This window comes from Populus euphratica, unplaced genomic scaffold (genome assembly GCF_000495115.2).
Source record: "Populus euphratica unplaced genomic scaffold, PopEup_1.0 scaffold87.1, whole genome shotgun sequence".
In the NCBI taxonomy this organism is placed as follows: domain Eukaryota; kingdom Viridiplantae; phylum Streptophyta; class Magnoliopsida; order Malpighiales; family Salicaceae; genus Populus; species Populus euphratica.
In genome coordinates this window covers 679,171-691,098 of record NW_011499900.1, presented here as the reverse complement: position 1 = coordinate 691,098, position 11,928 = coordinate 679,171, and the positions used below count along the sequence as shown (strand labels likewise).

Genomic DNA, 11,928 nt, shown 5'->3' with positions numbered 1-11,928 from the left:
TATCCCTTTCCTCCTCTTTTCTTCATTGAGGATACTATCCTTTACTGTTTTCAAAGCGATCTTTCCATTCGGAGTAGAATTGTTAAGTGACACCACCAAAGTCTCCCAATTATCTGGCAATGAACTCAATAGGATTAATGCTTGCATCTCATCGGCTAACTCAAGATTCATCAAAGACAGCTGATTCAAGAACCCTTGGAATTCATTTATATGCACTGAAACATCTTCACCATCTTTATACTTCAAATTCACAAGGTCTTTAATTACAAAAACCTTATTTTGTGCACTCTTCTTGGTAAAGGTTTCTTCCAACATCTTCCAAACTGTATAGCAGTCATGTTCTTGAGAAATATGATTAATGGACTTAGAAGATACTCATTTTCTAACATAAGCAGTCATCTTTCTATTAAGCTCATTCCATTTTACCTCATCCATCTCATCAGGTTTTTTTTCCTTTACACTCAAGCGGTAAAGCCAGATCATTGCAATATAAATGATCCCCATCATTGTTTTTCATAAAAAATAATTAGAGAAAGTTGGCTTTATCATGCCTGAATCTTCCTTTTTCATTTTAACTGTACAAGAAATTCAATCTACACAACCAGTGCTCTGATACCACTTTGTTGGGAAAACTAAGAAAAAATAATCGGACACCAATCTACCTGGATCAATTCACAATTCACAAGTTTCAATTCTTTTTTCTCTTTGTGCAATCAAATCAGGATCAAACAATCAACAAATATAAAGCAATAATCACACAAATCAACACAAAGATTTTTACATGGAAAACCCGATACGGGAAAATCGATGAGACCGTAGTCCAACTAAAAACTTCCACTATCAACAAATAATGGGTTCACAACTATTCTTCTTTAGATTCAATTATGAGCTACAACATACATATCATCAAGAATAACTTATTCTTGTAATACAACAAGATTAAAGAAAAAATACTTAAGAAAAAAAAACTCACAATACTGACAGTTCTATTTTATGTCAAAACAGTCAGCTTCCACACCACCAATCTCCAATCTAACTGTTCAAAATATAGAGTAACGTGTCTAAAAGTTGCTGTCAAAATCTCAGCCCAATCCAACGGTGAACGAGCTGGAAATCAAGGAAAGAAGACAGATTGTTCTGCTTCCTCTTCTTCCTTTCTTTCTCCCTTTTCTCATCTCTCTTTTTTTTTTTTTGTTCAATAATACTACTGTAGTAATATTACGTTTTTAATTTCAAGAGATAATTATGCTGATATCTTTTCACAATTAATGTGGTGGTCCCATCATCACATAATACGGGACTACACACAACACATATAACTTGTAATCCACCGATCTATTCACGTGTCGTTGTTGTTGTTTTTTCTCTTCCTTCCCTTCCTTGATCTAAACAACTTCAGCCATTAGCAGAACATAGCTGGTTTGATCTTCCACAGTCCATTCCGTGCAGCCACTGCCAATGCAAAGATTGAATAAAATCCAAGCTAAAACTAGCAAGGGTTGCCCAAGAAATACTGGTTGTTCCTGAACAACGAAAATGAAAGACGCATCCCAGCTATCTTTGGTTGATATGACCCAGGATTGGCATCTTGTTCCAGAAGTATGAGCCACAGACAATGGCCTTAGTCATTTGCACTCAAAGGACACTAAAAAATTATGTCAACCTTATTCTTCTGGAAGCAAGTTTCACTCATAGGACACAAAAAAGTCAACCGCGGTACCTGAATGAAACACATCCTGCATCCACGATGAACAGGGAAAAGTAATGTCAACTGCGACCTCTTTGTGTGTTTATCACATGCATATCCACCTGTGAGGACAAAGCAAAGGTTGAGAGTGGGCATGCCCTCCTAAATGAAGAAAACCCCCAGCCAATCTGTCCTGTTGTCCTTTCAATGCCTATTCATTTATGCTTAGTTGAAAGTCTACTCATCATGAGGAAAGAGGTAAGATTAGTTTTTTAGTCCCTCCACAAAATCATGGCCTGCATTGAATTTCTTTTCAGTTCCTGAAAGATCAGTATCTACACTTCTCTCTCAAAAGTTCCATTTTTTTTCTCTGGCGGTAATTCATTATTATGAAGCAGGATGAAAGTGTAAGGAGCAAAGGTTTTCATAAAAGAAACATTATTGGGCACTTAAAGCAGAAAAAAAAATGATCTTCATCAGAACATTTCTGCTACTGCTGTTCCAGCATTTATTTCTAAGTTCTGCTTTCGCGGTTTCAGGTTCTCGCCACCATCGTAACCATTCCTTGCTTGCTGACGAGGCTGCTCTTCTAGCATTCAAAAAGACCATAGTTTTTGATCCAGAGTCCAAGCTAGCTGGCTGGACTGAGGGCGGAGATGTTTGCAGCTTCACAGGTGTCCGATGTGACAAACATCGTCACAGTGTGGTACAACTCAATCTGTCTCGCAGTAGACTCACCGGGGCATTGTCACCCATCATTTCAAATCTCAGTGGGCTTCGATATCTCATTCTTGATGAGAATCACTTTTATGGCATTATTCCTCCCGAATTTTCTTCTCTCCGGCATCTGCAATCTCTACGGCTAGACAGCAACAATCTACGTGGCTCATTTCCGGAATTTCTTGCTGCTCTTCCCAACCTCACCGTGCTAACTCTCACTGAAAACCATTTGATGGGCACACTTCCACCTTCTTTATTCTCTAACTGCAGTTCATTAGCAAATATAGAATTGTCACAGAACTTGCTCACAGGAAAAATTCCCCAGGAGATTGGAAATTGTCTAAGTCTCTGGAACCTCAATTTGTACAACAATCAATTTACAGGAGAACTTCCTGCAACTTTAGGCAACATTTCAGAACTGTATAATATAGATGTGGAGTCTAACAGTCTTACTGGAGAATTGCCCGCAAATATCATAGGGAAACTATATTCAGTTGTCTCGCTCCACCTCTCGTATAATAAGATGGTCAGCCATGATCACAACACCAACCTCGAGCCATTCTTCACAGCACTTGCAAATTGTACCGAATTGCAGGAGCTGGAATTGGCTGGTATGCGCCTTGGAGGAAGATTGCCCAGTTCAATTGGCCGACTTAGCGGCGAACTAAGCACTATGTTATTGCAAGAAAACAGCATCTTTGGAACGATTCCTCCAGACATAGCACATCTTTCCAGCCTTACGTGGCTGAACTTGACGTCCAATTCTCTAAATGGGACCATTCCAGCCGAAATCAGCCGGTTGTCTTACTTGGAGCAGCTTTTCTTATCACATAACTTACTAACGGGTGCAATTCCAGCAGCATTAGGTCAACTCCCTCATCTTGGTCTGATCGACCTGTCAAACAATCAACTCTCTGGTGAAATCCCTGCGAGTCTAGGAAATTTGGTTCGATTGAGTTTTATGTTTCTCAACAACAACCTTCTTACAGGAACTATTCCTCCAACATTAGGGAAGTGCACTGATCTTTCCATGCTGGACCTGTCCTATAACAGATTGACAGGGAGTATTCCTCCAGAAATATCAGGTATACGCGAGATCCGAAGATATCTAAATCTTTCACACAATCTTCTTGATGGTCCTTTACCTATAGAACTCAGTAAGCTGGAAAATGTTGAAGAGATAGATGTTTCATCAAACAACCTCAGCGGGAGCATCTTCTTTCAGATATCAAGCTGCATCGCAGTGACTCGTCTAAATTTCTCACACAATTCTATTGAAGGGCACCTTCCTGATTCCATTGGTGATCTAAAGAACCTTGAATCCTTTGATGTTTCAGGAAACCACTTATCTGGAGGGATCCCAACAAGCCTCAACAAAAGTCAAAGCCTCAGTTTCCTAAATCTTTCTTTCAACGACTTTGCAGGAGTGATACCCTCTGGTGGTGTCTTCAATTCTGTCACGGATAAGTCATTCTTAGGCAATCAGGATCTTTGTGGTGCAGTTTCTGGCATGCCCAAATGCTCTCATAAGAGTCAGTGGTTTCGCTTACGTTTGTTCTTGATTGTATTTGTGCTGGTCACATTTGCATCAGCTATCTTAATAACAATTTGCTGTGTGATCGGAATCCGCCGTATCAAGGTCATGGTTTCCTCTGGAAACTCTGTGGATACAGAACAGGCAAGGAAACCAGAAACTCCAGAACTGATCCACAATTTTCCAAGAATTACATATAGAGAACTCTCTGAAGCCACGGGAGGGTTTGATGAGCAGAGACTAGTTGGGACAGGTAGCTATGGACGTGTCTATAAGGGTCTTCTTCCAGATGGGACAGCCATAGCCGTAAAGGTATTGCAGTTCCAGTCTGGGAATTCAACCAAGAGTTTTAACAGAGAATGCCAAGTGTTGAAGAGGATTAGGCACAGAAATCTGATAAGGATCATAACAGCATGCAGTCTTCCTGATTTCAAGGCTCTTGTTCTTCCATACATGGCAAATGGAAGCTTGGATAGCCGTCTATACCCCCATTCAGAGACAGATTTAGGTTCAGGCAGTTCCGATTTGACTCTCCTACAGAGGGTTAGCATTTGCTGTGACATAGCTGAAGGCATGGCCTATCTGCATCACCACTCTCCTGTTAAAGTCATACATTGTGATCTAAAGCCAAGCAACGTTCTTCTTAACGATGACATGACGGCTCTGGTTTCTGATTTTGGCATAGCAAGGCTGGTTATGACTGTTGGGGGTGGAAATGGTGGGGTGGTTGAGAATATGGGAAACTCTACAGCAAATTTGCTCTGCGGATCAATCGGATACGTCGCTCCAGGTACAAATTTCTTCATTGCTTCTGCATAAAGAAATCTAACAAAAGGATTCTAAATGTATTTTTGAATCGCGAAATACTTCCATTACTTCACACTGATATAAAACACGGAGTAAATCACCATAAGTTTTTATAATGCAGAGTATGGATTCGGATCAACCACTTCTACAAAAGGAGATGTTTACAGCTTTGGCGTTCTAGTACTCGAGATGGTGACTAGAAAAAGGCCAACAGATGACATGTTTGTTGGTGGGCTGAACTTACACAAATGGGTCAAGACTCACTACCATGGTAGATTAGAGAAAGTGGTAGACCCTTACTTGATGAGAGCTTCAAGAGATCAATTCCCTGAAGTGAAAAGGATGTGGGAAGTTGCCATTGGAGAATTAGTTGAGCTGGGTATTCTTTGCACTCAGGAATCCCCCTCTACCAGGCCTACAATGCTTGATGCTGCTGATGACTTGGATAGACTAAAGAGGTATCTTAGTGGCGACACAACTGCCACATTTGCTTCCTCTCTGGGGATTTCATCGTCCACTCTCGGAGATGACTAACTCCTTCCCCCATTTTCTGTACACGAACTGTAATGCCTCTGGTTTAATATTATTATGCTAACCTTTCAAAAAAATCAGACTGAAAATCACCACTAAATCTCTCTTCTTTTCCCCGCACAATAAAATTTGCAATACCATTGCTTACAAACTCACCATAAAATCTATGAGATCAAGCAAGGATAGATGCAAAATACATGAAGCCAACAAAGAGTTTTTTGCTTTGCTACTGTTTCTTTCCTTTTCCTTCCCGGAGGAACAAAGTCACGTACCATCTTCTACCTCCAGTCCCGACCAGAAACAATTCCGCTTCCAGACAGCACCAAAATACAGCGCACTTCCCACTAATCTTATTTGATTAGTAACTAATTTCATTTATGCTATTATTAGCTGGAGTAGAATCACATGAAAGTCGAGTGGGATGAAGTTCCACTCTAGCGACCATCATTTGTGCTATTATTAGCAGGAGCAGAATCACATGAACGTCAAGTGGGATGATGTTCCACTATAGCCACCACCATCAACCACTTGACAAATTATTTCCAAGAGCAAACCATAGCTGGAGCTTATATACAAATTTAATGGATGCGGTCGAGATCATTTTCGGATAGATAAATGCAAGTTTCACAAATAACTTAATTTTTCGAGTTAAAATATTCCTAATATATAATTAAAACATCACGAGTTTAAATATTATTATTTTTATTAAAATTAAATATGATATATGATGAATCCGTGTAAATTTTATAAAAATTTGCTTCAACTAAATTGAGATAGCTACTCAAACAACAATAATTGGATTGGATTGAAACAGAACACAAATTGCTATAGAAAACTAATTAAAGTAATTGGAAAAAAGAAGATGAATCACATGCTGCCTTATGCCCTTATTTAACTCAACAAAGAAACTCTCTCTAAACCCATTCACGGCAAGATTCTCAAATTGCTATGAGATTATACTCTGCGTGTATTTGGTGTTGTAGTACTTTTTATGGTTACAGTTTAAAAAATAATTTTTTTATAAAAAAAAAATAATTATTGATTTTCTTTAATGCAACTCATATAAAATTATAGTGTATATTAATTAATTAATTAATTTCAAATTAATAATCAATACAAAACACAAACCGTATTAGACCCCACCATCTAATGTTTTAGCCATAATTACCACAGGCTTCCTTAATCGTAGTCTTTTTTTTTTTTTTTCCAGATAAACATATAAAGCATGTAAGAGAAAATCCTATTCCCCTTTTTGATGTTTATGACGAGGAAACAACTAAACAAACTAGAAGCTTTAAACTTCAGAAACACACAGAGTTACGTTGGATAAGCGGAAGCCATTGATTGGCTGAGTGTGAACTGTGAAGTTAATCCTTATAGTTTGAAAATTATGATTAATTCATCTTCTTAGTTTGAAGAACTATATATTTAATCCCTGTATTTTAAAAAAAATTATAATTTAGTCCTTTTGTCATGTTCTTTTTCGGTTTATTTTGTTTTACAAAATTCAATCTTTTTTATTGATTAATATCAAACTGAAATATATCTTATACATTAGCAGTAACTAGTATTTCCTCACATGAAAATCCCTCAGACCTCAACTAGTACCTTACATAACAGGGGATTTCCTTCAAACATGACAAGCCAAAACAGAGTACAAGGGCAGAGAGCCAAAACAGAACACCCTACTTGCCAACATTGAGGCCTCAATCAACTTCCTCAATCTTAGGTCCGGCACCGGAACCACCAGAGCTAGTATTGCCATAGCCACTATTTGGAACCTCAGCACCACCACCCATTGGCATATCTCCTCCAGAACCTTGATACATCTTTGAGATAATTGGATTGCACAAATCCTCTAACTCCTTCTGTTTGTCTGCAAATTCGTCCACCTCTGCCAATTGGTTCCTTTCCAACCACTCAATAGTCTCATCAATTGCTTTCTCGATCTTCTTCTTATCAGCCGGACCCAATTTCCCTGCAAACTTCTCATCCTTCACTTTATTTCTCATATTGTAAGCATAATTCTCCAATGAGTTCTTAGCATCCACCTTCTTCTTCACCTCCTCGTCCTCTGCCTTGTACTTCTCTGCTTCTTGCACCAATCTCTCAATCTCATCTTTACTCAACCGTCCCTTGTCATTGGTGATGGTGATCTTGTTCTTCACTCCTGCAGTCTTATCCTCCGCAGAAACATTCAGAATGCCATTAGCATCAATGTCGAAACATACATTGATCTGAGGGACTCCTTTTGGGGCTGGAGGAATGCCTGTGAACTCGAGTTTACCAAGAAGATCATTGTATTCGGTTCTAGCACCTTGACGTTTAAAATTGAGAGAAAATCGGCAAGAGAGAGAAGGGAGAAAGAAGAAGAAGAGAAAAGAGAGAAATTAGAAGAAAAATAGAAAGGAGTTGAAGGAAATAAGTTTAAAGGTAAGATTATATATAAATATGTGTTGATTAAGTTTTAATTTTGGTTTTGATAAATGTTAGGGTTTTGAAAATTTGTGTTTTGGGTTTGATTGATGAATTAATTGAATTTTATGGGTTGATTGTTATGGGTAATGGATTATTTGGTGGATTTTGAGAGATTGAATTGAAAGATGATGATTTTGAGTTATGATTTTGTTTGAATGGTGAAATTATGTTAGAAATAAGGAAAGAACAGTGGGTTTCTGTTGAAATTCTGGGTTGGAGGTTGAAGATGACGAAAATTCATTTTGGTCCTTCAATTTGTGGAAATTACAGTTTAGTCCCCAAACTTTGGAAAATTTACAGATTGGTCCCTGGGGCATATTCCGAGATTCTGAACAGAATAAAAGATAAATTATGGGCAGAATTCCTGTATAGTTATGAAATTTTAACACTTTCAATTTGGTCCTTCAATTTGACAAAAATTACCGTTTAACCCTAAAAATTTGATAAAATTCCAGAATGGTCCCTGGAGTATAATGAGATGATCTGGACAGAAATGAGGATTGGTTATGGTCAGAATTTCAGTATATTCATGGATTTATGATAAGTTTAGTTTGGTCCTCCAAATGGATTAAGTTACAATTTGACCCTTAAAAATATAATAAATTACAGATTAGTCCCTAGCTGTAATATTAGCTTTTGCAGATGTGTTTGATGAATAATTGAGGGTTAGTTAGTGAAGTATTACCAATTTTATTATTTGTTTTATTGTGGATTAGATTTTGAGAAAATCGTTAATTTTTGGGTTTTTGGAATATAACTAATTAGTTCAAAAATATATAGGGTTATGGAATATATACTTAAATAAGTGTATTAAATAGGTTATATATTCTTTTGAGTCATTCTTGAATATGTCTCCTTTGTATTCAGATAATCCTGATATTCTACCGGCAGGACGTCAGTAGGATTTTCTTCGGTGTTTGCTTTTGATTTCTGTTTGCTTTCGAGTCAGGTGAGTGGATAATTTTCCATATGCATGAGAAATATTATAAATATTTGATTTGTTAATATGAATTGGATCATGCTTCTTGATAATATATATGTTGGCTATTATCCTTGTTATGATAAGCATGATCATTTGTTGAATCCGAATTCTTGATATGAACCAGTATGTATTTTGGATTGACTTCTGAATTGATAGCTCCTCATTTGATTGATGTCATGAGTTGAGCCTTGAGATATTAATATGTCTGTTTGAGTATGATTATGACCCTATGGTATGTCAGTCAGAATACCCATGCTAACAGGGTAGTGTTAGTCTTTGTGCACATCGTATCTGAACCCTAGTTGGTCGGGGGAGTCACCAACCTGTGTGGACTGATCATCCCACAGTACGGAGCCTCATGCTCATTGCATTTTGATTTTCTGACGATTTTACCATATGACATTCTTGTTATGGCCTATTTGAAAAACCTTTTTATAAGAACCTAAATTCATACTTGTATATATATTTCTCATTATTGTATTATCTCGTGTGTGTATATTGAATGTTATCTACTCACTGAGTTGTTAAACTCACACTCTCATTATTTATCATTTTCAGGCTTATAGCTTGATAGCAGGTCACTTTTGTTGGACCTTCAGAACCTGCTCTTTTGGTTGTAATCCGTGCATTTTCCTTTATGTCTAATTAGTGCTCCAAAACTATAAAATTATATTAACTCTTGTATTAAGACAATTCAATTATATTATGAAGTTGATTTTGTTATTAATGCTGCGTTGAACTCTGATTGAGTTAGGATAAATTTGTATGTAAGTTTGGGTTCGCATAGGTACGGAACCTTGGAGGGGAACCTTGCCTATGTGCCGGTCATGGATCCGGGATTCGGGTCGTGACACATCTTTACTCAACCGTCCCTTGTCATTGGTGATGGTGATCTTGTTCTTCACTCCTGCAGTCTTATCCTCCGCAGAAACATTCAGAATGCCATTAGCATCAATGTCGAAACATACATTGATCTGAGGGACTCCTCTAGGAGCAGGTGGGATACCAGAGAGCTCAAATTTACCAAGAAGGTTATTGTCCTTGGTTCTTGCCCTTTCACCTTCATAAACTTGAATTAGCACTCCTGGCTGATTATCAGAATATGTGGAGAAGATTTGCTCCTTCTTGGTAGGAATCGTTGTGTTTCTTGGAATCAAGGCAGTCATTACACCACCAGCAGTCTCAATTCCAAGGCTAAGAGGAGTGACATCAAGAAGCAGCAAATCTTGAACCTTCTCATTACCTTCACCACTCAAAATTGCAGCTTGGACAGCAGCTCCGTATGCAACAGCTTCATCAGGATTGATGCTCTTGCAAAGTTCCTTGCCATTGAAGAAATCTTGCAAGAGTTGCTGAACTTTGGGGATTCTTGTTGAACCACCAACAAGAACAACCTCATGAACTTGGCTCTTATCAATCTTGGAGTCGCGAAGACATTTCTCCACTGGTTCCATACACTTTCTAAACAAATCCATGTTCAATTCTTCAAACCTTGCTCTAGTAATAGTAGAATAGAAATCAATACCTTCATAGAGAGAATCAATTTCAATAGTCGTCTGCGAAGTCGAAGACAAAGTCCTCTTCGCCCTCTCGCACGCAGTCCTCAACCTTCTCAAGGCTCTTGGATTGCCACTAATATCCTTCTTGTGCTTCCTCTTGAACTCTCCAACAAAATGATTAACAAGCCTGTTATCAAAGTCCTCACCTCCAAGATGAGTATCACCCGCAGTAGCCTTCACTTCAAAAATCCCCTCCTCGATCGTCAACAGAGAAACATCGAACGTCCCACCACCAAGATCGAAAATAAGAACATTCTGCTCTCCGCTTCGAGACGCCTTTTTATCCAGACCGTAAGCAATAGCAGCAGCAGTAGGTTCATTAATAATCCTCATAACATTCAGCCCAGAAATAGCACCAGCATCCTTGGTAGCCTGCCTTTGCGAGTCATTGAAATAAGCAGGCACCGTAACGACCGCATTCTTAACAGAATGGCCCAGATAAGCCTCAGCAATCTCCCTCATTTTCGTCAAAACCATAGAAGAAATCTCCTCGGCCGCAAACTGTTTCTCTTCACCTTTGTACTTGACAACAATCATAGGCTTATCACCAGGACCCGGAATCACCTTAAAAGGCCAGTGCTTCATGTCACTCTGAACAGAAGGCTCGGAGAAACGCCTCCCGATAAGTCTTTTCGCATCGAAAACAGTGTTTTGAGGATTCATAGCAACTTGGTTCTTTGCTGCATCACCTATCAAACGTTCAGTATCGGTGAAGGCAACATAAGATGGAGTAGTTCTGTTGCCTTGGTCATTGGCTATGATCTCGACACGATCATTCTGCCACACACCAACACAACTGTAGGTTGTGCCAAGATCAATACCAATGGCCTTGCCTTCAGTCTTTGATGCCATATATCTACAAGCAACTTTAACAATATGAGCCTTTAAAGAAAGACTTGGCTATAAATAACAAGAAGTGTTTGTTTTCGTAGGTTTTGAGAGAGCTTTTTCGTGTTTTTGCTTTGGCTTAAGGTTTCTTGCTGGTGGAAGCTCTTTGGGAGAGGAATGTATATAAAGGGAGTGTGGAGGTTTTGAAGAAATTTCGAGAGGAGAGTAGAAGACGGTAAGATGAGAGAGAAATTGACGTCGAAGACGACGAGTTTGACCGCTGGAAGTTAAAGAAAGTGTTGAGGTTCTAACTAGAGAGTTCTGGAGAAGTGGTGAAGTTTGTTTTGCTGTATGGTGTCAAGAAGCGTACCAGACAAACACGTGGAATTCTTAGCGGGTGTTTCGGGCATGCTCTTCACAATATTTAAAATTATATTAAAATAATTTTTTTATTATTTTTATAAATATTTTTTTAATATAAATATAAATCTAAAAATACTAAAAAGATATTAATTTAAAAAAATTAAAAACTGAAGAAACAGCTGTGCAACCACCAAATAATTTTTTATAATGAATTGTTATTATCTAATGAATTCTTTATTTAACATGGGATTTGGATCTAATTTATAGAGCATTTAAAATGGTGTTAGAAATTATTTTTAAAGTATTTTTTATTTAAAAAAATATTAAAATAATAATTTTTATTTTTAAGATTATATTTTTAATTTTAGCAAATTAAAATGATTTTAAAATATAAAAAAATTTAACTTCTTTTAAAAGCAGATTTAACTTTAAACACTTA

The 11,928-nt window shown here is 37.7% G+C and overlaps 2 protein-coding genes across 5 annotated transcripts; one reads left to right on the top strand and one right to left on the bottom strand.

The window, feature by feature from the left end:
* Positions 1-2,014: 2,014 nt before the first annotated feature.
* LOC105132663 (putative leucine-rich repeat receptor-like serine/threonine-protein kinase At2g24130) lies at positions 2,015-5,871 on the top strand. 3 transcript variants are annotated; one of them, XM_011036271.1, is made up of 3 exons: positions 2,015-3,291; positions 3,397-4,731; positions 4,870-5,871. In XM_011036271.1, the coding sequence occupies exons 1-3, from the start codon at positions 2,154-2,156 to the stop codon at positions 5,280-5,282; spliced, it is 2,886 nt and encodes a 961-aa protein (XP_011034573.1). In that variant the 5' UTR covers positions 2,015-2,153; the 3' UTR covers positions 5,283-5,871. The 3 variants fall into 3 exon arrangements, with proteins under 3 accessions (XP_011034573.1, XP_011034574.1, XP_011034572.1); XM_011036272.1 differs by having other exon boundaries at positions 2,015-3,492; positions 3,745-4,731; XM_011036270.1 differs by having other exon boundaries at positions 2,015-4,731.
* Positions 5,872-6,792: 921 nt separating this feature from the next.
* On the bottom strand, positions 6,793-11,348 carry LOC105132661 (heat shock 70 kDa protein). Of its 2 annotated transcripts, none has more exons than XM_011036269.1 (2): positions 9,725-11,348; positions 6,793-7,527 (listed from the first exon to the last, which is right to left on the bottom strand). In XM_011036269.1, exons 1-2 carry the CDS (start codon positions 11,148-11,150, stop codon positions 6,986-6,988), a joined length of 1,968 nt encoding a protein of 655 aa, XP_011034571.1. In that variant the 5' UTR covers positions 11,151-11,348; the 3' UTR covers positions 6,793-6,985. The 2 variants fall into 2 exon arrangements, with proteins under 2 accessions (XP_011034571.1, XP_011034570.1); XM_011036268.1 differs by having other exon boundaries at positions 6,793-7,516; positions 9,714-11,347.
* Positions 11,349-11,928: the final 580 nt, after the last annotated feature.